This window comes from Phyllobates terribilis, unplaced genomic scaffold, assembly GCF_046119375.1.
Source record: "Phyllobates terribilis strain yellow unplaced genomic scaffold, ASM4611937v1 Scaffold_5__5_contigs__length_657084704, whole genome shotgun sequence".
Lineage (NCBI taxonomy): Eukaryota > Metazoa > Chordata > Amphibia > Anura > Dendrobatidae > Phyllobates > Phyllobates terribilis.
Window position 1 is genome coordinate 354,392,877 of NW_027362765.1, and position 27,753 is coordinate 354,420,629.

Sequence of the window (27,753 nt, forward strand, 5' to 3'; positions counted from 1 at the left end):
ATTACATTACTGATCCTGAGTTACTTCCTGTATTATACTTCAGAGCTGCGCTCACTATTCTGCTGGTGCAGTCACTGTGTACATACATTACATTACTGAACCTGAGTTACATCCTGTATTATACCCCAGAGCTGCACTCACTATTCTGCTGGTGCAGTCACTGTGTCCATACATTACATTACTGATCCTGAGTTACATCCTGTATGATACACCAGAGCTGCACTCACTATTCTGCTGGTGGAGTCACTGTGTACATACATTACATTACTGATCCGGAGTTACATCCTGTATTATACCCCAGAGCTGCACTCACTATTCTGCTGGTGCAGTCACTGTGTACATACATTACATTACTGATCCTGAGTTACCTCCTGTATTATACTCCAGAGCTGCACTCACTATTCTACTGGTGCAGTCACTGTGTACATACATTACATTACTGATCCTGAGTTACCTCCTGTATTATACCCCAGAGCTGCACTCACTATTCTGCTGGTGCAGTCACTGTGTACATACATTACATTACTGATCCTGAGTTACCTCCTGTATTATACTCCAGAGCTGCACTCACTATTCTGCTGGTGCAGTCACTGTGTAAATACATTACATTACTGATCCTGAGTTACCTCCTGTATTATACCCCAGAGCTGCACTCACTATTCTGCTGGTGGAGTCACTGTGTACATACATTACATTACTGATCCTGAGTTACATCCTGTATTATACTCCAGAGCTGCACTCACTATTCTGCTGTTGCAGTCACTGTGTACATACATTACATTACTGATCCTGAGTTACATCCTGTATTATACTCCAGAGCTGCACTCACTATTCTGCTGGTGCAGTCACTGTGTACATACATTACATTACTGATCCTGCGTTACCTCCTGTATTATACTCCAGAGCTGCACTCACTATTCTGCTGGTGCAGTCACCGTGTACATACATTACATTACTGATCCTGAGTTATATCCTGTATTATACTCCAGAGCTGCACTCACTATTCTGCTGGTGCAGTCACTGTGTACATACATTACATTACTGATCCTGCGTTACCTCCTGTATTATACCCCAGAGCTGCACTCACTATTCTGCTGGTGCAGTCACTGTGTACATACATTACATTACTGATCCTGAGTTACCTCCTGTATTATACTCCAGAGCTGCACTCACTATTCTGCTGGTGCAGTCACTGTGTACATACATTACATTACTGATCCTGAGTTACCTCCTGTATTATACTCCAGAGCTGCACTCACTATTCTACTGGTGCAGTCACTGTGTACATACATTACATTACTGATCCTGAGTTACCTCCTGTATTATACCCCAGAGCTGCACTCACTATTCTGCTGGTGCAGTCACTGTGTACATACATTACATTACTGATCCTGAGTTACCTCCTGTATTATACCCCAGAGCTGCACTCACTATTCTGCTGGTGCAGTCACTGTGTACATACATTACATTACTGATCCTGAGTTATATCCTGTATTATACTCCAGAGCTGCACTCACTATTCTACTGGTGCAGTCACTGTGTACATATATTACATTACTGATCCTGAGTTACCTCCTGTATTATACCCCAGAGCTGCACTCACTATTCTGCTGGTGCAGTCACTGTGTACATACATTACATTACTGATCCTGAGTTACCTCCTGTATTATACCCCAGAGCTGCACTCACTATTCTGCTGGTGCAGTCACTGTGTACATACATTACATTACTGATCCTGCGTTACCTCCTGTATTATACTCCAGAGCTGCACTCACTATTCTGCTGGTGCAGTCACCGTGTACATACATTACATTACTGATCCTGAGTTATATCCTGTATTATACTCCAGAGCTGCACTCACTATTCTGCTGGTGCAGTCACTGTGTACATACATTACATTACTGATCCTGCGTTACCTCCTGTATTATACCCCAGAGCTGCACTCACTATTCTGCTGGTGCAGTCACTGTGTACATACATTACATTACTGATCCTGAGTTACCTCCTGTATTATACTCCAGAGCTGCACTCACTATTCTGCTGGTGCAGTCACTGTGTACATACATTACATTACTGATCCTGAGTTACCTCCTGTATTATACTCCAGAGCTGCACTCACTATTCTGCTGGTGCAGTCACTGTGTACATACATTACATTACTGATCCTGAGTTACCTCCTGTATTATACTCCAGAGCTGCACTCACTATTCTGCTGGTGCAGTCACTGTGTACATACATTACATTACTGATCCTGCGTTACCTCCTGTATTATACCCCAGAGCTGCACTCACTATTCTGCTGGTGCAGTCACTGTGTACATACATTACATTACTGATCCTGAGTTACCTCCTGTATTATACTCCAGAGCTGCACTCACTATTCTGCTGGTGCAGTCACTGTGTACATACATTACATTACTGATCGTGAGTTACCTCCTGTATTATACTCCAGAGCTGCACTCACTATTCTGCTGGTGCAGTCACTGTGTACATACATTACATTACTGATCCTGCGTTACCTCCTGTATTATACCCCAGAGCTGCACTCACTATTCTGCTGGTGCAGTCACTGTGTACATACATTACATTACTGATCCTGAGTTATATCCTGTATTATACTCCAGAGCTGCACTCACTATTCTACTGGTGCAGTCACTGTGTACATATATTACATTACTGATCCTGAGTTACCTCCTGTATTATACCCCAGAGCTGCACTCACTATTCTGCTGGTGCAGTCACTGTGTACATACATTACATTACTGATCCTGAGTTACCTCCTGTATTATACCCCAGAGCTGCACTCACTATTCTGCTGGTGCAGTCACTGTGTACATACATTACATTACTGATCCTGAGTTACCTCTTGTATTATACTCCAGAGCTGCACTCACTATTCTGCTGGTGCAGTCACTGTGTACATACATTACATTACTGATCCTGCGTTACCTCCTGTATTATACCCCAGAGCTGCACTCACTATTCTGCTGGTGCAGTCACTGTGTACATACATTACATTACTGATCCTGAGTTACCTCCTGTATTATACTCCAGAGCTGCACTCACTATTCTGCTGGTGCAGTCACTGTGTACATACATTACATTACTGATCCTGAGTTACCTCCTGTATTATACTCCAGAGCTGCACTCACTATTCTGCTGGTGCAGTCACTGTGTACATACATTACATTACTGATCCTGAGTTACCTCCTGTATTATACCCCAGAGCTGCACTCACTATTCTGCTGGTGCAGTCACTGTGTACATACATTACATTACTGATCCTGAGTTACCTCCTGTATTATACTCCAGAGCTGCACTCACTATTCTGCTGGTGCAGTCACTGTGTACATACATTACATTACTGATCCTGAGTTACATCCTGTATTATACCCCAGAGCTGCACTCACTATTCTGCTGGTGCAGTCACTGTGTACATACATTACATTACTGATCCTGAGTTACATCCTGTATTATACTCCAGAGCTGCACTCACTATTCTGCTGGTGCTGTCACTGTGTACATACATTACATTACTGATCCTGAGTTACCTCCTGTATTATACTCCAGAGCTGCACTCACTATTCTGCTGGTGCAGTCACTGTGTACATACATTACATTACTGATCCTGAGTTACATCCTGTATTATACCCCAGAGCTGCACTCACTATTCTGCTGGTGCAGTCACTGTGTACATACATTACATTACTGATCCTGAGTTACCTCCTGTATTATACTCCAGAGCTGCACTCACTATTCTGCTGGTGCAGTCACCGTGTACATACATTACATTACTGATCCTGAGTTACCTCCTGTATTATACCCCAGAGCTGCATTCACTATTCTGCTGGTGCAGTCGCTGTACATACATTATATTACTGATCCTGAGTTACATCGTATCATACTCCAGAGCTGCACTCACTATTCTGCTGTGCAATCACTGTGTACATACATTACATTACTGATCCTGAGTTACATCCTGTATTATACTCCAGAGCTGCACTCACTATTCTGCTGGTGCTGTCACTGTGTACATACATTACATTACTAATCCTGAGTTACATCTTGTATTATACTCCAGAGCTGCACTCACTATTCTGCTGGTTAATATGTTGGGGTTGGTTCATTCTATATGTGGCCTTTTATATGGGGTCAGAGGTGACAGACTCTTTACGTATGTAACAGGAAACTTTACTTATGTTGAATATTCTATAATCCTTCCTCATCATGTACTGATCCAGCGTTAATTTCTTATACTCTAGTTACATCCAGAGCTGCGATCAATGTTCTTCAGACACTTGGATTTCAGCAGCAGACACAATGATAACCTCTTAGCTGAGATCCTGTGACTCCGCTACTTTGTATTCTTGTAAGTGTATTTTTGTATATTGGTCTGCCTTCTCCACATCTCCCATAATGCACCACATTTCAGCATGATGGACAGGAGGGATTACCAGTAAGACAGCCAACAGAATAGTGAATGCAGCTCTGGATGTGACTGGAGTGATCAGTTCAGGGCGGACACGAGAAAATCCTATAGAAAACACTTCACTGCGTCACACTGTTGAATTCTACAGGAAAGTTTCCGTGACTTTGTGACGACTTTGCGATAGTTTTTACTCTGTTCAGACCTGTGTTCAGCTCATTACAACGTTTCGCTTACTTTCCCTATACCAAAGAGCAATGCATTGTGGGAGCTCAGATGAGCGTAGATCAGATCAATCCACAGCAGAAAGTCTGGAGAAGGGAAGGTGCCCGTAGAGTTCCTGACCAGCGCAGCACGCCTCCCCTTCCCCAGTTCACGAGGCTTCTGGTGGGCACGCTCCTGAATCTGACCCCATGACGGTTCTTGGCTTCTGTTGTGCCTGACTCCTCCATGCCCATCACCCATATTGCAGCCTTGTGTGCATTTCCATCTGCAATTGGAGTCAAGACAGAGGCAGCTCAGGAGAGGACATATTACTGGGGTCCGGCTTTTCTTTGCTGGGGGTCTCTGCTCTGATGGGATTGTGCAGCTCAGGAGAGGACATATTACTGGGGTCCGGCTTTTCTTTGCTGGGGGTCTCTGCTCTGATGGGATTGTGCAGCTCAGGAGAGGACATATTACTGGGGTCCGGCTCCTCTTTGCTGGGGGTCTCTCCTCTGATGGGATTGTGCAGCTCAGGAGATGACATATTACTGGGGTCCGGCTCCTCTTTGCTGGGGGTCTCTGCTCTGATGGGATTGTGCAGCTCAGGAGAGGACATATTACTGGGGTCCGGCTCCTCTTTGCTGGGGTCTCTCCTCTGATGGGATTGTACAGCTCAGGAGAGGACATATTACTGGGGTCCGGCTCCTCTTTGCTGGGGGTCTCTCCTCTGATGGGATTGTACAGCTCAGGAGAGGACATATTACTGGGGTCCGGCTCCTCTTTGCTGAGGGTCTCTGCTCTGATGGGATTGTGCAGCTCAGGAGATGACATATTACTGGGGTCCGGCTCCTCTTTGCTGGGGGTCTCTCCTCTGATGGGATTGTACAGCTCAGGAGATGACATATTACTGGGGTCCGGCTCCTCTTTGCTGGGGGTCTTTGCTCTGATGGGATTGTACAGCTCAGGAGAGGACATATTACTGGGGTCCGGCTCCTCTTTGCTGGTGGTCTCTGCTCTGATGAGATTGTGCAGCTCAGGAGATGACATATTACTGGGGTCCGGCTCCTCTTTGCTGGGGGTCTCTCCTCTGATGGGATTGTGCAGCTCAGGAGAGGACATATAACTGGGGTCCGGCTTTTCTTTGCTGGGGGTCTCTGCTCTGATTGGATTGTGCAGCTCAGGAGAGGACATATTATTGGGGGTCTCTCCTCTGATGGGATTGTACAGCTCAGGAGAGGACATATTACTGAGGTCCGGCTCCTCTTTGCTGGGGGTCTCTCCTCTGATGGGATTGTACAGCTCAGGAGAGGACATATTACTGGGGTCCGGCTCCTCTTTGCTGAGGGTCTCTGCTCTGATGGGATTGTGCAGCTCAGGAGATGACATATTACTGGGGTCCGGCTCCTCTTTGCTGGGGGTCTCTCCTCTGATGGGATTGTACAGCTCAGGAGATGACATATTACTGGGGTCCGGCTCCTCTTTGCTGGGGGTCTTTGCTCTGATGGGATTGTACAGCTCAGGAGAGGACATATTACTGGGGTCCGGCTCCTCTTTGCTGGTGGTCTCTGCTCTGATGAGATTGTGCAGCTCAGGAGATGACATATTACTGGGGTCCGGCTCCTCTTTGCTGGGGGTCTCTCCTCTGATGGGATTGTGCAGCTCAGGAGAGGACATATAACTGGGGTCCGGCTTTTCTTTGCTGGGGGTCTCTGCTCTGATTGGATTGTGCAGCTCCGGAGAGGACATATTATTGGGGGTCTCTGCTCTGATGGGATTGTACAGCTCCAGAGAGGACATATTACTGGGGTCCGGTTCCTCTTTGTTGGGGGTCTCTGCTCTGATGGGATTGTGCAGCACAGGAGAGGACATATTACTGGGGTCCGGCTCCTCTTTGCTGGGGGTCTTTGCTCTGATGCGATTGGACAGCTCAGGAGAGGACATATTACTGGGGTCCGGCTCCTCTTTGCTGGGGGTCTCTCCTCTGATGGGATTGTACAGCTCAGGAGAGGACATATTACTGGGGTCCGGCTTTTCTTTGCTGGGGGTCTCTGCTCTGATGGGATTGTGCAGCTCAGGAGAGGACATATAACTGGGGTCCGGCTTTTCTTTGCTGGGGGTCTCTGCTCTGATGGGATTGTGCAGCTCAGGAGAGGACATATTATTGGGGGTCTCTGCTCTGATGGGATTGTACAGCTCCAGAGAGGACTTATTACTGGGGTCCGGTTCCTCTTTGTTGGGGGTCTCTGCTCTGATGGGATTGTGCAGCTCAGGAGAGGACATATTACTGGGGTCCGGCTCCTCTTTGCTGGGGGTCTTTGCTCTGATGCGATTGGACAGCTCAGGAGAGGACATATTACTGGGGTCCGGCTCCTCTTTGCTGGGGGTCTCTCCTCTGATGGGATTGTACAGCTCAGGAGAGGACATATTACTGGGGTCCGGCTCCTCTTTGCTGAGGGTCTCTGCTCTGATGGGATTGTACAGCTCAGGAGATGACATATTACTGGGGTCCGGCTCCTCTTTGCTGGGGGTCTCTCCTCTGATGAGATTGTGCAGCTCAGCAGAGGACATACAGTATTACTGGGGTCCGGCTCCTCTTTGCTGAGGGTCTCTGCTCTGATGGGATTGTGCAGCTCAGGAGAGGACATATTACTGGGGTCCGGCTCCTCTTTGCTGGTGATCTCTGATCTGATGAGATTGTGCAGCTCAGGAGATGACATATTACTGGGGTCCGGCTCCTCTTTGCTGGAGGTCTCTCCTCTGATGGGATTGTACAGCTCAGGAGAGTACATATTACTGGGGTCCGGCTCCTCTTTGCTGGTGGTCTCTGCTCTGATGAGATTGTGCAGCTCAGGAGATGACATATTACTGGGGTCCGGCTCCTCTTTGCTGGGGGTCTCTGCTCTGATGGGATTGTGCAGCTCAGGAGAGGACATATTACTGGGGTCCGGCTCCTCTTTGCTGGGGTCTCTCCTCTGATGGGATTGTACAGCTCAGGAGAGGACATATTACTGGGGTCCGGCTCCTCTTTGCTGGTGGTCTCTGCTCTGATGAGATTGTGCAGCTCAGGAGATGACATATTACTGGGGTCCGGCTCCTCTTTGCTGGGGGTCTCTCCTCTGATGGGAGTGTACAGCTCAGGAGAGGACATATTACTGGGGTCCGGCTCCTCTTTGCTGGGGGTCTCTCCTCTGATGGGATTGTACAGCTCAGGAGAGGACATATTACTGGGGTCCGGCTTTTCTTTGCTGGGGGTCTCTGCTCTGATGGGATTGTGCAGCTCAGGAGAGGACATATAACTGGGGTCCGGCTTTTCTTTGCTGGGGGTCTCTGCTCTGATGGGATTGTGCAGCTCAGGAGAGGACATATTATTGGGGGTCTCTGCTCTGATGGGATTGTACAGCTCCAGAGAGGACTTATTACTGGGGTCCGGTTCCTCTTTGTTGGGGGTCTCTGCTCTGATGGGATTGTGCAGCTCAGGAGAGGACATATTACTGGGGTCCGGCTCCTCTTTGCTGGGGGTCTTTGCTCTGATGCGATTGGACAGCTCAGGAGAGGACATATTACTGGGGTCCGGCTCCTCTTTGCTGGGGGTCTCTCCTCTGATGGGATTGTACAGCTCAGGAGAGGACATATTACTGGGGTCCGGCTCCTCTTTGCTGAGGGTCTCTGCTCTGATGGGATTGTACAGCTCAGGAGATGACATATTACTGGGGTCCGGCTCCTCTTTGCTGGGGGTCTCTCCTCTGATGAGATTGTGCAGCTCAGCAGAGGACATACAGTATTACTGGGGTCCGGCTCCTCTTTGCTGAGGGTCTCTGCTCTGATGGGATTGTGCAGCTCAGGAGAGGACATATTACTGGGGTCCGGCTCCTCTTTGCTGGTGATCTCTGATCTGATGAGATTGTGCAGCTCAGGAGATGACATATTACTGGGGTCCGGCTCCTCTTTGCTGGAGGTCTCTCCTCTGATGGGATTGTACAGCTCAGGAGAGTACATATTACTGGGGTCCGGCTCCTCTTTGCTGGTGGTCTCTGCTCTGATGAGATTGTGCAGCTCAGGAGATGACATATTACTGGGGTCCGGCTCCTCTTTGCTGGGGGTCTCTGCTCTGATGGGATTGTGCAGCTCAGGAGAGGACATATTACTGGGGTCCGGCTCCTCTTTGCTGGGGTCTCTCCTCTGATGGGATTGTACAGCTCAGGAGAGGACATATTACTGGGGTCCGGCTCCTCTTTGCTGGTGGTCTCTGCTCTGATGAGATTGTGCAGCTCAGGAGATGACATATTACTGGGGTCCGGCTCCTCTTTGCTGGGGGTCTCTCCTCTGATGGGATTGTACAGCTCAGGAGAGGACATATTACTGGGGTCCGGCTCCTCTTTGCTGGGGGTCTCTCCTCTGATGGGATTGTACAGCTCAGGAGAGGACATATTACTGGGGTCCGGCTCCTCTTTGCTGGGGGTCTCTGCTCTGATGGGATTGTACCGCTCAGGAGAGGACATGTTACTGGGGTCCGGCTCCTCTTTGCTGGTGGTCTCTGCTCTGATGGGATTGTGCAGCCCAGGAGACGACATATTACTGGGGTCCGGCTCCTCTTTGCTGGGGGTCTTACCTCACATACTGACATCACGTCTTCCCATCTGTCTCGTGTCTTTGTCGTTAATGACCTTACGGCATCTTCTCTCTCCTCCATGACTGTGGGCTCCTCATGTGTCCTGGTTGGGGTTGGACATGTTGTCACCTCATTGCCGCCTGTCTCCTCCTTTTCGTTGATGTCATTGTCTCTTCTGTAGTTGCGAGACCCTCAGATATTAATTAACCCGTTTGTTTTCCTTCCGCAGATCAAGGACTGAACATTTACCGGAAGCCTCCCATCTACAAGCAGCAGGGTAACGTCTCCTCCGCCTCTTGCTTGTCTTCTGCTGTATGGCCTTGGCTTGGACCATGCATGGCCAAGTACTGACCCCTAATACTGATAGGACGAGAGCAGAATATTAACACCGTAGCTTTAATCCCATTGTATCAGGTGATCGATACCGGAGACCAGTGATGGAAACCTCCTCCGCCAGTGTCCTCACTGGCCATATTGTAGACCCCAGTGGGATCAATGGGGAGACATCAGTCTATAGCTGGAAAGTCCTGGTGATCCCTAAACGAGACCCCCTCCCCATGGGAAATTTGAGACCATAAAACCCTCCTTGCAGTCCCCACCTCCCAGGGTTGATCCCATGAGATCAGTCCCATGTGATTCCTTAGGCTGAGTTACCCCAACCCATTATAGATAATAGATAGGTGCAAATGTTCACATAGTTATTATTCTTTTCCATCGCCCCTTCCACCTGTTACCTGTAATATTGGGTGTAAGTCACCCAGATTCGCCCCAGATTCTTCAGTAAGTCATTGATTTATGATAGTGGTGAGTCCAGAACCCCCATAATAAACCTGTGTGTTTCAGGGGTCTCAGTGGTAACACTGTCTTGTTTCATTCTGTTTTATGGTGTTTTGTGTCCGTCCTTAACATGTGAGCGCTCACTCATCGCCTCGTCCTATTCCCTCAGTAAGTACCAGGTGGAGACCCCGCTATTATGGCTTCACAGCCCCCCACGGCTTCTGCATCAGATCACAAACCTGTCTCTGCCCTACCAGCTGCTACCCTGCACATCCAGCCTGACACCACTGTACTTCCAGCACTCACCACCAGAGCGCGCCACAGCACCGACACCAATACTACACAGAGGCAGCAGCGTTGTCCGCTGCTCCTTATACTGTATGCTTACCGGGACTTATATCGGAGTATATACCGCCTCTCCTCCTGGTAATATACAGTATATGATACCGCAGACATTACTGAATATTGATTGAACTCCATGGACCTATATGTCTATATTCAACCTTAAAAACTATGAAATTATAAATGTTGCCTGCGGCTGCACTAAATCACTGTGGAAGCCTGCACCCAGAGGTGTCACATGCTAGTAACTCTGCTTTCTGCCTAATCTTCCACTTTGCCCCTTTATCTGCCTCCAATATTAACCCTTTAACCTCCTGGGGCTTCTTCATGTCTGGCAGCTGCATGCTCCGGTTTCAGGGGTCTCTCTGCTGATTTTCGTGGCCCCCTGTGCACCAGGATAGGACGTGGCTTCCAGAAAAAGTAGAATTCGGACATTAGGGAGATCAGCTCTTCATGACCTTAAAGTATCCAGACAGGATGTGGCTCCTCAGATGAAATAGAAAATATTCTCTTGAAAGGGAAAGTTTCTAAACTCTATTACTGGGACAACTGGGTGACAACCAGTGCGGCCACCGCCACAACTTCTCCGAGAGTCGTCACCCAGCTGTCCCCAGGTCTTGAGGAGATAAAGCCTAGACGACCATCAGCTCTGGGGCTGAGGAGGGACCACTGAAGAACGTCTCATCACGCAGACGTTCCAAGGAATGTGCAGCATCTCCGAAAAATCAGTCTTGCATTAATAGATTGGCGGAATCGCTGGATATTTACCCCGAGAGACGCGGCCAAGTCTGTCACACATGGGGAAAATTAGGGGTCACCAGTGAGATGGAAGCGGTGTAAGCGAACAGCAAGACGGAGGGTTTATTTATTGTATATTCTTTATTATATAAAATAAAGACAAATTATAAAAATTATTTTTTTTTGCATCAGATATTTAAATTCCCTCTTTACCTTAAACTGATGGCCATGAAAATCCAATATTTCTATAATACTGCCCCTATGTACAAGAATATAACTACTATAATACTGCCCCTATGTACAAGAATATAACTACTATAATACTGCTCCTATGTACAGGAATATAACTACTATAATACTGCCCCTATGTACAGGAATATAACTACTATAATACTGCCCCCTATGTACAAGTATATAACTACTATAATACTGCCCCTATGTACAAGAATATAACTACTATAATACTGCTCCCTATGTACAAGAACATAACTACTATAATACTGCTCCTATCTACTAGAATATAACTACTATAATACTGCTCCCTATGTACAAGAATATAACTACTATAATACTGCCCCCTATGTACAAGAATATAACTACTATAATACTGCCCCTATGTACAAGAATATAACTACTATAATACTGCTCCCTATGTACAAGAATATAACTACTATAATACTGCTCCTATGTACAAGAATATAACTACTATAATACTGCCCCCTATGTACAAGAATATAACTACTATAATACTGCCCCCTATGTACAAGAATATAACTACTATAATACTGCTCCTATGTACAAGAATATAACTACTATAATACTGCCCCCTATGTACAAGAATATAACTACTATAATACTGCCCCTATGTACAAGAATATAACTACTATAATACTGCTCCCTATGTACAAGAATATAACTACTATAATACTGCTCCTATGTACAAGAATATAACTACTATAATACTGCCCCTATGTACAAGAATATAACTACTATAATACTGCCCTCTATGTACAAGAATATAACTGCAATAATACTGCTCCTATGTACAAGAATATAACTGCTATAATACTGCTCCTATGTACAAGAATATAACTGCTATAATACTGCTCCTATGTACAAGAATATAACTACTATAATACTGCCCCCTATGTACAAGAATATAACTACTATAATACTGCTCCTATGTACAAGAATATAACTACTATAATACTGCCCCCTATGTACAGGAATATAACTACTATAATACTGCTCCTATGTACAAGAATATAACTACTATAATACTGCTCCTATGTACAAGAATATAACTACTATAATACTGCCCCCTATGTACAGGAATATAACTACTATAATACTGTAGGATAGGTCTTTGAATTGTCCCGCAGTTTTGGGGGGTCAGTGAGCGGCTCTCATGTTTAGTGTTGGTTACATAGGGTCTGTGGGTTCAGTGATTGGGGTGGTGATGAGGATATTGGGGTGAGGAAGTCACACTGTCCTGGTGCATGGGATCTTTCTCATGATGCAGCAGGTGAAGGTTGAGGTTCTGCATGGCACATTTACCCATTGAGCCAAAGAGCTAAGTTACTACCTAATCGTGTTTAGATGCAGCTGCTATGGCAGCATTCATCAACAGCTCCGAGGATATCATCAAGTCTTCCAAGTTCCCAGCTGCCCACGCTCCAGCGCCCGGCGATGTCCCAAAGATTGAGACCGATTATTGGCCGGGTCCTCCCTCACTTGCTGCTATAGGTAGGGAATCTGAGAGCTAAGCATCTTACCGCTCTTGTCCCAAAAGATGATGGTGCAACAATCACATCGTTCCTGCAGTTATACTGGTGGAGCAGGGTTTGGTGCTCTGCCAATGCTTCTGTGTCTTGTTCTCATGTATTGTTTATTTTATCAGTCGCCTCCAGGTTAAAGACCAGATGTCTGATGATTTTAGGTGGAGAAGAATTATATTTTATGAATTTATTGATTATATAGAAGTTCTACAACTTTCTAATGTACTTTGCATCAAGATCTGGGCTGCCTGTCAGTGAATGAGAACTTTCTTGTTTACATTCAGAGCCCAAGAAAACATTTGTATCCCATCTAAATTATTGTTTGCGGTAAACAGACTCCAGGCTGATAGATTTTACCTGCACTGATACATTGTAACAAACTATAAGCATTTGTGCAATGGATAGATGTGTGACAAACCCTCAACTGTGTGAGCAGGACCAGCATAAGAAGGGTTTTCAGTCTCTGGATATAAAGTAGCAGAATTACTGACGGCAGCAGAGATCTTGAAAACATAACACATTATCCTGAAAGTTTTCATTATGAGATGATTTATCTTTGTCTACAGACGACGCTGTGACTTTCTGCTGACCTTTCTGTATTCATTATTCTGCAAGTTCAGAACTCAAATCTCCGAGCATTTTCTGGAAAGCCGTCTTAGTTGTTGATGGTTATTGCAGAATAATGAGTGCAGCTCTGAAGTCTAATGAAGGAAAAAACTCTCCTCCTCGCCTCTCAGGGTGTGTCACGAATCTCCAGCCACACAACCATTATAAATATACCTCTCATTATTCTTCTGCCATTGTGTATAATCATATTGATCAGTCAGATCTCCAGATCACCACGTCCTGTAACCAATTACATCAGTTTCTGTCCTAGATCACTGAGCCATGTAATCAGTGCGATTAGTCGTGTCTCCTGATCACTGAGCCATGTAATCAGTGCGATTAGTTGAGTCTCCTGATCACTGAGCCATGTAATCAGTGCGATTAGTTGAGTCTCCTGATCACTGAACCATGTAATCAGTGCGATTAGTTGAGTCTCCTGATCACTGAGCCATGTAATCAATGCAATTAGTTGAGTCTCCTGATCACTGAGCCATGTAATCAGTGCGATTAGTTGAGTCTCCTGATCACTGAGCCATGTAATCAATGCAATTAGTTGAGTCTCCTGATCACTGAGCCATGTAATCAGTGCGATTAGTTGAGTCTCCTGATCACTGAACCATGTAATCAGTGCGATTAGTTGAGTCTCCTGATCACTGAGCCATGTAATCAATGCAATTAGTTGAGTCTCCTGATCACTGAGCCATGTAATCAATGCAATTAGTTGAGTCTCCTGATCACTGAGCCATGTAATCAGTGCGATTAGTTGAGTCTCCTGATCACTGAGCCATGTAATCAATGCAATTAGTTGAGTCTCCTGATCACTGAGCCATGTAATCAGTGCGATTAGTTGAGTCTCCTGATCACTGAGCCATGTAATCAGTGCGATTAGTTGAGTCTCCTGATCACTGAGCCATGTAATCAATACGATTAGTTGAGTCTCCTGATCACTGAGCCATGTAATCAATGCGATTAGTCGCGTCTCCTGATCACTGAGCCATGTAATCAGTGCGATTAGTTAAGTCTCCTGATCACTGAGCCATGTAATCAATGCGATTAGTTGAGTCTCCTGATCACTGAGCCATGTAATCAATGCGATTAGTCGCGTCTCCTGATCACTGAGCCATGTAATCAGTGCGATTAGTTGTGTCTCCTGATCACTGAGCCATGTAATCAGTGCGATTAGTCGTGTCTCCTGATCAATGAGCCCTGTAATCAGTGTGATTAGTTACGGTCTCCTGATCACTGAGTCATGTAATCAGTGCGATTAGTCGAGTCTCCTGATCACTGAGCCATGTAATCAGTGCGATTAGTTGAGTCTCCTGATCACTGAGCCATGTAATCAATGCCATTAGTTGAGTCTCCTGATCACTGAGCCATGTAATCAGTGCGATTAGTTGAGTCTCCTGATCACTGAGCCATGTAATCAGTGCGATTAGTTGAGTCTCCTGATCACTGAGCCATGTAATCAATACGATTAGTTGAGTCTCCTGATCACTGAGCCATGTAATCAGTGCGATTAGTCGCGTCTCCTGATCACTGAGCCATGTAATCAGTGCGATTAGTCGCGTCTCCTGATCACTGAGCCATGTAATCAGTGCGATTAGTCGCGTCTCCTGATCACTGAGCCATGTAATCAGTGCGATTAGTCGAGTCTCCTGATCACTGAGCCCTGTAATCAGTGCGATCTTATTCCTGTGATGGTAGATAATATGATAAGGCTATGCAGGGTTGTTTATATTGTGTAACCACGGAGACACATAGATCAGGATATTACCTGCAGACACAAATGGGAGGAGAGCTTTCATAACCACTGTTTCTATTTCTTCTCATTCTTGGTACTTGCAATAGAGCACAAAAAAGCACTGAATGCGGAGGCGGACAGGTCACCTGCCTCTTAATAATCCACCCCTTTTTTTTTAAGAATAACTTAACCAAAATGTGTCTTAAAGTGAACCCCGGAGAAGGGAGTGTTTTTTGGTTGTTTTATTTTTATCATCTAGCTGAGCCTAGAATCGTATTTTTATTTTGGGTAGAGTCGCCCTCTAGAGGGTGGAGTAACTTTGTCTTCAGATTCTAAACTATAATTTATAGGAAGAAAGTGATGAGATGATTCATTAGAATCTGCTCCTAATTACGGTGTTTTCTGGAATCAGGGGACACACGAAGAAGATCGAGCGGCCGGGAAGAAGAAGACGAGGAACTGCAGAGGCGGCGACAACTTCAGGAAGAACAGTTAATGAAGGTGAGAAGCAATCAGTCTGATACGGACAGCGCCACCAGAAAACCCTGCCTCCCCTGTAAATGGTACAGTCTGAGCTCTACATTGTAACAGCCCCCTGTAAATGGTATAGTCTGGGCTCTACATTGTAATATCCCCACTGTAAATGGTACAGTCTGAGCTCTACATTGTAACATCCCCCTGTAAATGGTATAGTTTGGGATCTACATTGTAACATCCCCACTGTAAATGGTACAGTCTGAGCTCTACATTGTAACATCCCCCTGTAAATGGTACAGTCTGAGCTCTACATTGTAATATCCCCACTGTAAATGGTACAGTCTGGGCTCTACATTGTAATATCCCCACTGTAAATGGTACAGTCTGAGCTCTACATTGTAACATCCCCCTGTAAATGGTACAGTCTGAGCTCTACATTGTAATATCCTCACTGTAAATGGTACAGTCTGAGCTCTACATTGTAACATCCCTCTGTAAATGGTACAGTCTGGGCTCTACATTGTAATATCCCTCTGTAAATGGTACAGTCTGAGCTCTACATTGTAACATCCCCCTGTAAATGGTACAGTCTGAGCTCTACATTGTAACATCCCTCTGTAAATGGTACAGTCTGAGCTCTACATTGTAACATCCCTCTGTAAATGGTACAGTCTGGGCTCTACATTGTAATATCCTCACTGTAAATGGTACAGTCTGAGCTCTACATTGTAACATCCCCCTGTAAATGGTATAGTTTGGGATCTACATTGTAACATCCCCCTGTAAATGGTATAGTCTGGGCTCTACATTGTAACATCCCCCTGTAAATCGTACAGTCTGAGCTCTACATTGTAACATCCCCCTGTAAATGGTACAGTCTGAGCTCTACATTGTAACATCCCCCTGTAAATGGTACAGTTTGAGCTCTACATTGTAACATCCCCCTGTAAATGGTATAGTCTGGGCTCTACATTGTAATATCCCCACTGTAAATGGTATAGTCTGGGCTCTACATTGTAACATCCCCCTGTAAATGGTATAGTCTGAGCTCTACATTGTAACATCCCCCTGTAAATGGTATAGTTTGGGATCTACATAGCAACATCCCCCTGTAAATGGTATAGTCTGGGCTCTACATTGTAACATCCCCCTGTAAATGGTACAGTCTGAGCTCTACATTGTAACATCCCCCTGTAAATGGTACAGTCTGGGCTCTACATTGTAATATCCCCACTGTAAATGGTATAGTCTGAGTTCTACATTGTAACATCCCCCTGTAAATGGTATAGTCTGAGCTCTACATTGTAACATCCCCCTGTAAATGGTATAGTTTGGGATCTACATAGCAACATCCCCCTGTAAATGGTACAGTCTGAGCTCTACATTGTAACATCCCCCTGTAAATGGTATAGTCTGGGCTCTACATTGTAATATCCCCACTGTAAATGGTATAGTCTGAGTTCTACATTGTAACATCCCCCTGTAAATGGTATAGTCTGAGCTCTACATTGTAACATCCCCCTGTAAATGGTATAGTTTGGGATCTACATAGCAACATCCCCCTGTAAATGGTATAGTCTGAGCTCTACATTGTAACATCCCCCTGTAAATGGTATAGTTTGGGATCTACATTGTAACATCCCCCTGTAAATGGTAGTCTAAGCTCTACATTGTAACATGCCCCTGTAAATGGTACAGTCTGAGCTCTACATTGTAACATCCCCCTGTAAATGGTACAGTCTGAGCTCTACATTGTAACATCCCCCTGTAAATGGTATAGTCTGGGCTCTACATTGTAACATCCCCCTGTAAATGGTATAGTCTGGGCTCTACATTGTAATATCCCCACTGTAAATGGTATAGTCTGAGTTCTACATTGTAACATCCCCCTGTAAATGGTATAGTCTGAGCTCTACATTGTAACATCCCCCTGTAAATGGTATAGTTTGGGATCTACATAGCAACATCCCCCTGTAAATGGTATAGTCTGGGCTCTACATTGTAACATCCCCCTGTAAATGGTACAGTCTGAGTTCTACATTGTAACATCCCCCTGTAAATGGTACAGTCTGAGTTCTACATTGTAACATCCCCCTGTAAATGGTACAGTCTGAGCTCTACATTGTAACCGTTTATGCTCTGACACCCATTTTCCCATATTGGCAAATACTTGTCAGACTCCTCCTTTTTACAACATTTTACACAAACCTGTAGGAGCAGGAAGGGTTGTCATGGGGCAGATGCCTTCTTGTTGCATGCAGCCTGTAGGTCACATTTTGGATTGGATGATTCAGATTAATCATCCACGATTTTGGCGATTACCGATTATAGAGACGATGAGCGAGGCGTCAGTGATCTCCTCCACATTTCTTTGTTTCTTCTTTAGCTAAATTCGGGTCTCGGACAGCTGATCCTGAAAGAAGAGAAGGAAAGTCGTGAGCGGCCGCACTCCGCCAGCAAATACGACTCCGCACTCCTGTCATGTAAGCAGCACGGCCTAGAGGGCATGAGTCCTGCTGTAAGGGGTATATAGCTATATACTGAGCCCAGGAGGGGGTCACAATAAGGGCCTGGGGGAGGTCGGAGGCACAACCACCCTCCATAATCATTAATGGGAAGTGAGAGGCACAACCCGCCTCCATAACCAGTATACTGGAGGCCGGAGGCACCATCCGCCTCCATAATCAGTATATGGGAGGTGAGAGGCACAATCCCCCTCCATATTCAGTATGCTGGAGGTGAGAGACACAATCCCCCTCCATAATCAGTATATGGGAGGTGAGAGGCACAATCCCCCTCCATATTCAGTATGCTGGAGGTGAGAGACACAATCCCCCTCCATAATCGGTATATGGGAGGTGAGAGGCACAACCTGCCTCCATAATCAGTATATGGGAGGTCAGAGGCATAACCTGCCTCCATAAACAGTATATGTGAGGTCGGAGGCACAACCTGCCTCCATAATCCGTATATGGGGGGTCAGAGGCACAACCTGCCTCCATAATCAGTATATGGGAGGTCAGAGGCACAGCCTGCCTCCATAATCAGTATATGGGAGGTCAGAGGCACCACCTGCCTCCATAATCAGTCTATGGGAGGTCAGAGGCACAACCTGCCTCCATAATCAGTCTATGGGAGGTCGGAGGCACAACCTGCCTCCATAATCAGTATATGGGAGGTCTGAGGCACCACCTGCCTCCATAATCAGTATATGGGAGGTTGGAGGCACCACATGCCTCCATAATCAGTATATGGGAGGTTTGAGGCACCACCTGCCTCCATAATCAGTATATGGGAGGTCAGAGGCATAACCTGCCTCCATAATCAGTATATGGGAGGTCGGAGGCACAACCTGCCTCCATAATCAGTATATGGGAGGTTTGAGGCACCACCTGCCTCCATAATCGGTATATGGGAGGTCGGAGGCACAACCTGCCCCTATAATCAGTATATGGGAGGCTGGGGGCACTGAGCATTAGTATGTAGCAGGGGTGTGAGACGCACAGAGCCTCATACCTCGGTCCGTAGTGGGATCTATTTCTGATGCAGTGAAATGTTTTTTCATCTTTTTAGCTCTTCGTTCAGATGCATCTAAGACGTCCTCACTCCCGGGATACGGACGGAACGGCCTTCATCGGGTACTGATGACCTCAACATTGTGTTATATCCATGGTCAAAGTGCACACAAGAGCTTACAATCTACAGGGGATCAGGGCGAGACGCAGCCGAGAATGCTGGATTAAAGCCTCGCTGGCTCTATACTTCTTCCATGATAATCTGTCCACCAGGGGGCGCAGTTACGTTGGATTCTATTGATCAATTACTTCTCTCTAACTTCTAATTAGCGGCCATGTCTTGTACTGACGATGAGAAAAGTACATATCCTTCTCATGGGGAGAATTGTGAAATGTCTTTCCCCAGCAAATCCCCAGCTGGCCCCCAGTAGGTCTCTCATCTGGCCCCCAGTAGGTCTCTCAGCTGGGCCCCCAGTAGGTCTCTCAGGTGGGCCCCCCAGCAGGTCTCTCAGGTGGGCCCCCTAGCAGGTCTCTCAGCTGGGCCCCCCAGCAGGTCTCTCAGCTGGGCCCCCCAGCAGGTCTCTCAGCTGGGCCCCCCAGCAGGTCTCTCAGCTGGGCCCCCCAGCAGGTCTCTCAGCTGGGCCCCCCAGCAGGTCTCTCAGCTGGGCCCCCCAGCAGGTCTCTCAGCACAGGCCCCCCAGCAGGTCTCTCGGCTGGGTCCCCCAGCAGGTCTCTCAGCTGGGCCCCCCAGCAGGTCTCTCAGCACAGGCCCCCCAGCAGGTCTCTCGGCTGGGTCCCCCAGCAGGTCTCTCGGCTGGGTCCCCCAGCAGGTCTCTCAGCACAGGCCCCCCCGTCACCCTCAAAGCCTTGGAGCTTTTATTTAGGAAAGGAAAACTCTGACTGATTCTTACAAGCTAATGTTAAACCAAGTACTAAGTATCGGGTGGAGTTCGGTCATCAATGTGGAGCGTCGCTTTAAAGGGACGCTGTCAGCACTGAATGACTTTTCAAACCAAGCACAGGCGGTCGGTGCCAATCATTTAAATCAACCTTCCACCTACTTGGTTTCCCTCTTTCTCTGCCCTTCTATGGATTTATGAAGCCAGAGCTGTCAATCAAAGAAAACGAGGGGGTGGAGATTGAGGAAAAAAAAGCAGGTGTGAAGGTGTATGTAAATGATCGGCCGCTGTGAAGCACCAAGCGTGTGTGCTTGGTTTGAGCAGTCATTCTGTGCTGACAGAACCCATTTAAATGTTGAAGTTGAAATCTTCCGCACAATCATAAAGTGCTGAATTTCCAATACTCTGGAATGTCTGCTGCTCCGGCGCTATAACCTGTAGAGGAGGTGACTGCATTTCCTTATGATGGCTTATTCTCTGGTCTCCTTTCAGCCGATGTCCACGGATTTCGTCCAGTATGACAGTTATGCAGACGTCAGCGGCGGGGTACGAGGTGAGAGGCTCCTGATGTGCGTATAATAATGTGTATGGTACTGACGGGTCGTGCGTCCTCCGCTCACCTCTGCTCTGTCTCTTCTTTCCTTGCAGATTATCAGGTAGGTGTCTCGATGTCTGGCGCCTGCTGCTGTAAGTCGTCTTATGCTCTTGTTATTGCCACTGCTCCATACTGCCCTTTGTGGTGAGAGGTGCTATTGTTAGTCACATGTGAATAGATTGAACCCCTGCAGATTGTGTGTGCTCTCTCTGTCCATCTTTGTGATATGAGTATAGTGATAGTTTAGTAATGGTGTACAGTGGGGCTGTATCACTTGTGCATTGTGTGTGCTGGTGCACTGTGTGTGATTTATTGGTGCATGGTGTGTGCACACTAGTGCATAGTGTTTGTTTGTGTGCTGGTGCATTGTATGTGTGCAGCGTGCATGCGCACTGGTGCATTATGTGCACTGGTGCTTTGTGCTTCTGGTGTATTGTGTGCGCTGGTGCTTTGTGCTTCTTCTGGTGTATTGTGTGCGCTGGTGCTTTGTGCTTCTTCTGGTGTATTGTGTGCGCTGGTGCTTTGTGCTTCTGGTGTATTGTGTGCACTGGTGCTTTGTGCTTCTTCTTGTGTATTGTGTATTCTGGTGCTTTGTGCTTCTCCTGGTGTATTGTGTGCGCTGGTGCTTTGTGCTTCTTCTGGTGTATTGTGTGCGCTGGTGCTTTGTGCTTCTCCTGGTGTATTGTGTGCGCTGGTGCTTTGTGCTTCTTCTTGTGTATTGTGTGCTCTGGTGCTTTGTGCTTCTGGTGTATTGTGTGCGCTGGTGCTTTGTGCTTCTTCTTGTGTATTGTGTGCTCTGGTGCTTTGTGCTTCTGGTGTATTGTGTGCGCTGGTGCTTTGTGCTTCTCCTGGTGTATTGTGTGCACTGGTGCTTTGTGCTTCTTCTTGTGTATTGTGTATTCTGGTGCTTTGTGCTTCTCCTGGTGTATTGTGTGCGCTGGTGCTTTGTGCTTCTCCTGGTGTATTGTGTGCACTGGTGCTTTGTGCTTCTTCTTGTGTATTGTGTGCTCTGGTGCTTTGTGCTTCTTCTGGTGTATTGTGTGCTCTGGTGCTTTGTGCTTCTTCTGGTGTATTGTGTGCGCTGGTGCTTTGTGCTTCTCCTGGTGTATTGTGTGCACTGGTGCTTTGTGCTTCTCCTGGTGTATTGTGTGCGCTGGTGCTTTGTGCTTCTTCTGGTGTATTGTGTGCACTGGTGCTTTGTGCTTCTTCTTGTGTATTGTGTATTCTGGTGCTTTGTGCTTCTTCTGGTGCATTATGTGCACTGGTGCTTTGTGCTTCTGGTGTATTGTGTGCGCTGGTGCTTTGTGCTTCTTCTGGTGTATTGTGTGCGCTGGTGCTTTGTGCTTCTTCTTGTGTATTGTGTGCGCTGGTGCTTTGTGCTTCTTCTTGTGTATTGTGTGCGCTGGTGCTTTGTGCTTCTTCTTGTGTATTGTGTATTCTGGTGCTTTGTGCTTCTCCTGGTGTATTGTGTGCACTGGTGCTTTGTGCTTCTTCTTGTGTATTGTGTATTCTGGTGCTTTGTGCTTCTCCTGGTGTATTGTGTGCGCTGGTGCTTTGTGCTTCTCCTGGTGTATTGTGTGCACTGGTGCTTTGTGCTTCTCCTGGTGTATTGTGTGCGCTGGTGCTTTGTGCTTCTTCTGGTGTATTGTGTGCACTGGTGCTTTGTGCTTCTTCTTGTGTATTGTGTATTCTGGTGCTTTGTGCTTCTTCTGGTGCATTATGTGCACTGGTGCTTTGTGCTTCTCCTGGTGTATTGTGTGCGCTGGTGCTTTGTGCTTCTCCTGGTGTATTGTGTGCACTGGTGCTTTGTGCTTCTCCTGGTGTATTGTGTGCGCTGGTGCTTTGTGCTTCTTCTGGTGTATTGTGTGCACTGGTGCTTTGTGCTTCTTCTTGTGTATTGTGTATTCTGGTGCTTTGTGCTTCTTCTGGTGCATTATGTGCACTGGTGCTTTGTGCTTCTGGTGTATTGTGTGCGCTGGTGCTTTGTGCTTCTTCTGGTGTATTGTGTGCGCTGGTGCTTTGTGCTTCTTCTTGTGTATTGTGTGCGCTGGTGCTTTGTGCTTCTTCTTGTGTATTGTGTGCGCTGGTGCTTTGTGCTTCTTCTTGTGTATTGTGTATTCTGGTGCTTTGTGCTTCTCCTGGTGTATTGTGTGCACTGGTGCTTTGTGCTTCTTCTTGTGTATTGTGTATTCTGGTGCTTTGTGCTTCTCCTGGTGTATTGTGTGCGCTGGTGCTTTGTGCTTCTCCTGGTGTATTGTGTGCACTGGTGCTTTGTGCTTCTTCTTGTGTATTGTGTGCTCTGGTGCTTTGTGCTTCTTCTGGTGTATTGTGTGCGCTGGTGCTTTGTGCTTCTCCTGGTGTATTGTGTGCACTGGTGCTTTGTGCTTCTCCTGGTGTATTGTGTGCGCTGGTGCTTTGTGCTTCTCCTGGTGTATTGTGTGCACTGGTGCTTTGTGCTTCTTCTTGTGTATTGTGTATTCTGGTGCTTTGTGCTTCTTCTGGTGCATTATGTGCACTGGTGCTTTGTGCTTCTGGTGTATTGTGTGCGCTGGTGCTTTGTGCTTCTTCTGGTGTATTGTGTGCGCTGGTGCTTTGTGCTTCTTCTTGTGTATTGTGTGCGCTGGTGCTTTGTGCTTCTTCTTGTGTATTGTGTGCGCTGGTGCTTTGTGCTTCTTCTTGTGTATTGTGTATTCTGGTGCTTTGTGCTTCTTCTTGTGTATTGTGTATTCTGGTGCTTTGTGCTTCTCCTGGTGTATTGTGTGCACTGGTGCTTTGTGCTTCTCCTGGTGTATTGTGTGCACTGGTGCTTTGTGCTTCTTCTTGTGTATTGTGTATTCTGGTGCTTTGTGCTTCTCCTGGTGTATTGTGTGCGCTGGTGCTTTGTGCTTCTCCTGGTGTATTGTGTGCGCTGGTGCTTTGTGCTTCTTCTGGTGTATTGTGTGCGCTGGTGCTTTGTGCTTCTTCTGGTGTATTGTGTGCGCTGGTGCTTTGTGCTTCTCCTGGTGTATTGTGTGCACTGGTGCTTTGTGCTTCTTCTTGTGTATTCTGGTGCTTTGTGCTTCTCCTGGTGTATTGTGTGCGCTGGTGCTTTGTGCTTCTTCTTGTGTATTGTGTGCACTGGTGCTTTGTGCTTCTTCTGGTGTATTGTGTGCGCTGGTGCTTTGTGCTTCTTCTTGTGCATTGTGTTCGCTGGTGCTTTGTGCTTCTTCTTGTGTATTGTGTTCACTGGTGCTTTGTGCTTCTGGTGTATTGTGTGCGCTGGTGCTTTGTGCTTCTGGTGTATTGTGTGCGCTGGTGCTTTGTGCTTCTTCTTGTGTATTGTGTGCGCTGGTGCTTTGTGCTTCTTCTTGTGTATTGTGTGCGCTGGTGCTTTGTGCTTCTTCTTGTGTATTGTGTGCGCTGGTGCTTTGTGCTTCTTCTTGTGTATTGTGTGCGCTGGTGCTTTGTGCTTCTTCTGGTGTATTGTGTGCGCTGGTGCTTTGTGCTTCTTCTGGTGTATTGTGTTCGCTGGTGCTTTGTGCTTCTTCTTGTGTATTGTGTGCGCTGGTACTTTGTGCTTCTTCTTGTGTATTGTGTGCGCTGGTGCTTTGTGCTTCTTCTTGTGTATTGTGTGCTCTGGTGCTTTGTGCTTCTTCTTGTGTATTGTGTGCACTGGTGCTTTGTGCTTCTTCTTGTGTATTGTGTGCTCTGGTGCTTTGTGCTTCTTCTTGTGTATTGTGTGCACTGGTGCTTTGAGCTTCTTCTTGTGTATTGTGCGCGCTGGTGCTTTGTGCTTCTTCTTGTGTATTGTGCGCGCTGGTGCTTTGTGCTTCTTCTTGTGTATTGTGCGCGCTGGTGCTTTGTGCTTCTTCTTGTGTATTGTGCGCGCTGGTGCTTTGTGCTTCTTCTTGTGTATTGTGCGCGCTGGTGCTTTGTGCTTCTTCTTGTGTATTGTGTGCGCTGGTGCTTTGTGCTTCTTGTGTATTGTGCGCGCTGGTGCTTTGTGCTTCTTCTTGTGTATTGTGCGCGCTGGTGCTTTGTGCTTCTTCTTGTGTATTGTGCGCGCTGGTGCTTTGTGCTTCTTCTTGTGTATTGTGCGCGCTGGTGCTTTGTGCTTCTTCTTGTGTATTGTGCGCGCTGGTGCTTTGTGCTTCTTCTTGTGTATTGTGCGCGCTGGTGCTTTGTGCTTCTTCTTGTGTATTGTGCGCGCTGGTGCTTTGTGCTTCTTCTTGTGTATTGTGCGCGCTGGTGCTTTGTGCTTCTTCTTGTGTATTGTGTGCGCTGGTGCTTTGTGCTTCTTCTTGTGTATTGTGTGCACTGGTGCTTTGTGCTTCTTGTGTATTGTGTGCGCTGGTGCTTTGTGCTTCTTCTTGTGTATTGTGTTCGCTGGTGCTTTGTGCTTCTTCTGGTGTATTGTGTGCTCTGGTGCTTTGTGCTTCTTCTGGTGTATTGTGTGCGCTGGTGCTTTGTGCTTCTTCTTGTGTATTGTGTGCGCTGGTGCTTTGTGCTTCTTCTTGTGCATTGTGTGCGCTGGTGCTTTGTGCTTCTTCTGGTGTATTGTGTGCGCTGGTGCTTTGTGCTTCTTCTGGTGTATTGTGTGCGCTGGTGCTTTGTGCTTCTTCTGGTGTATTGTGTGCGCTGGTGCTTTGTGCTTCTTCTTGTGCATTGTGTGCTCTGGTGCTTTGTGCTTCTTCTTGTGTATTGTGTGCTCTGGTGCTTTGTGCTTCTTCTTGTGTATTGTGTGCACTGGTGCTTTGTGCTTCTTCTTGTGTATTGTGTGCTCTGGTGCTTTGTGCTTCTTCTTGTGTATTGTGTGCACTGGTGCTTTGAGCTTCTTCTTGTGTATTGTGCGCGCTGGTGCTTTGTGCTTCTTCTTGTGTATTGTGCGCGCTGGTGCTTTGTGCTTCTTCTTGTGTATTGTGCGCGCTGGTGCTTTGTGCTTCTTCTTGTGTATTGTGCGCGCTGGTGCTTTGTGCTTCTTCTTGTGTATTGTGCGCGCTGGTGCTTTGTGCTTCTTCTTGTGTATTGTGTGCGCTGGTGCTTTGTGCTTCTTGTGTATTGTGCGCGCTGGTGCTTTGTGCTTCTTCTTGTGTATTGTGCGCGCTGGTGCTTTGTGCTTCTTCTTGTGTATTGTGCGCGCTGGTGCTTTGTGCTTCTTCTTGTGTATTGTGCGCGCTGGTGCTTTGTGCTTCTTCTTGTGTATTGTGCGCGCTGGTGCTTTGTGCTTCTTCTTGTGTATTGTGCGCGCTGGTGCTTTGTGCTTCTTCTTGTGTATTGTGCGCGCTGGTGCTTTGTGCTTCTTGTGTATTGTGTGCGCTGGTGCTTTGTGCTTCTTCTTGTGTATTGTGTGCACTGGTGCTTTGTGCTTCTTGTGTATTGTGTGCGCTGGTGCTTTGTGCTTCTTCTTGTGTATTGTGTTCGCTGGTGCTTTGTGCTTCTTCTGGTGTATTGTGTGCTCTGGTGCTTTGTGCTTCTTCTGGTGTATTGTGTGCGCTGGTGCTTTGTGCTTCTTCTTGTGTATTGTGTGCGCTGGTGCTTTGTGCTTCTTCTTGTGCATTGTGTGCGCTGGTGCTTTGTGCTTCTTCTGGTGTATTGTGTGCGCTGGTGCTTTGTGCTTCTTCTGGTGTATTGTGTGCGCTGGTGCTTTGTGCTTCTTCTGGTGTATTGTGTGCGCTGGTGCTTTGTGCTTCTTCTTGTGCATTGTGTGCTCTGGTGCTTTGTGCTTCTTCTGGTGTATTGTGTGCGCTGGTGCTTTGTGCTTCTTCTGGTGTATTGTGTGCGCTGGTGCTTTGTGCTTCTTCTTGTGCATTGTGTGCGCTGGTGCTTTGTGCTTCTTCTGGTGTATTGTGTGCGCTGGTACTTTGTGCTTCTTCTGGTGTATTGTGTGCGCTGGTGCTTTGTGCTTCTTCTTGTGTATTGTGTGCGCTGGTGCTTTGTGCTTCTTCTGGTGTATTGTGTTCGCTGGTGCTTTGTGCTTCTTCTGGTGCATTGTGTGCTCTGGTGCTTTGTGCTTCTTCTTGTGTATTGTGTGCGCTGGTGCTTTGTGCTTCTTCTTGTGCATTGTGTGCGCTGGTGCTTTGTGCTTCTTCTTGTGTATTGTGTGCGCTGGTGCTTTGTGCTTCTTCTGGTGTATTGTGTTCGCTGGTGCTTTGTGCTTCTTCTTGTGCATTGTGTGCTCTGGTGCTTTGTGCTTCTTCTTGTGTATTGTGTGCGCTGGTGCTTTGTGCTTCTTCTTGTGTATTGTGTGCGCTGGTGCTTTGTGCTTCTTCTTGTGCATTGTGTGCGCTGGTGTTTTGTGCTTCTTCTGGTGTATTGTGTGCGCTGGTGCTTTGTGCTTCTTCTTGTGCATTGTGTGCTCTGGTGCTTTGTGCTTCTTCTGGTGTATTGTGTGCGCTGGTGCTTTGTGCTTCTTCTTGTGTATTGTGTGCTCTGGTGCTTTGTGCTTCTTCTGGTGTATTGTGTGCGCTGGTGCTTTGTGCTTCTTCTTGTGCATTGTGTGCTCTGGTGCTTTGTGCTTCTTCTTGTGCATTGTGTGCTCTGGTGCTTTGTGCTTCTTCTTGTGTATTGTGTGCGCTGGTGCTTTGTGCTTCTTCTTGTGCATTGTGTGCTCTGGTGCTTTGTGCTTCTTCTGGTGTATTGTGTGCTCTGGTGCTTTGTGCTTCTTCTGGTGTATTGTGTGCGCTGGTGCTTTGTGCTTCTTCTTGTGCATTGTGTGAGCGCATGGTGGTACAGACAACCTATGATTACTGTGACAGCTATGCAATGCTTGGCTCCTCCTGTGGTGGCGCTGCAGGGAAAGCAAACACTTCACAGGATTTCAGCTGGTTGCTGGGGATTCTGTGATTCTTTTCATCTAAGAAAAGAAGAACCTGAAATCATGGCAGCCAAATCAGTTGTCGCCCAACTCTCCAGGAATCAAACACATCTAAGAGACCTGGAAAACTTTTCTCCATGATCCTTATTTATCCGAGAGGTTTTTATCACGTCTTTTGAGAGAATTGTTTACATGACGTCATCTCTCCCAGCGACATCGTTAACGAGGAGCGTCATGCAGAGCTGTGAGGTGCA

At 46.8% G+C, this 27,753-nt stretch overlaps 1 protein-coding gene across 20 annotated transcripts in view; it reads left to right on the forward strand.

Moving 5' to 3' along the window:
* Positions 1-27,753, forward strand: part of ABLIM1 (actin binding LIM protein 1) — a 462,151-nt gene that overhangs the window by 427,918 nt on the left and 6,480 nt on the right. For 7 of the 20 annotated variants that reach the window (XM_073684651.1, XM_073684642.1, XM_073684637.1 and 4 more), the window contains 6 exons: positions 9,468-9,515; positions 12,695-12,841; positions 15,633-15,721; positions 18,084-18,180; positions 19,271-19,335; positions 20,604-20,720. In XM_073684651.1, coding sequence (XP_073540752.1) covers positions 9,468-9,515; positions 12,695-12,841; positions 15,633-15,721; positions 18,084-18,180; positions 19,271-19,335; positions 20,604-20,690 — 533 coding nt within the window. In that variant the 3' untranslated portion in view covers positions 20,691-20,720. Of the gene's footprint in view, positions 1-9,467; positions 9,516-12,694; positions 12,842-15,632; positions 15,722-18,083; positions 18,181-19,270; positions 19,336-20,603; positions 20,722-20,759; positions 20,768-27,753 lie in introns of those variants that run through there. The other 13 variants (XM_073684635.1, XM_073684638.1, XM_073684649.1 and 10 more) reach the window with 6 other exon arrangements.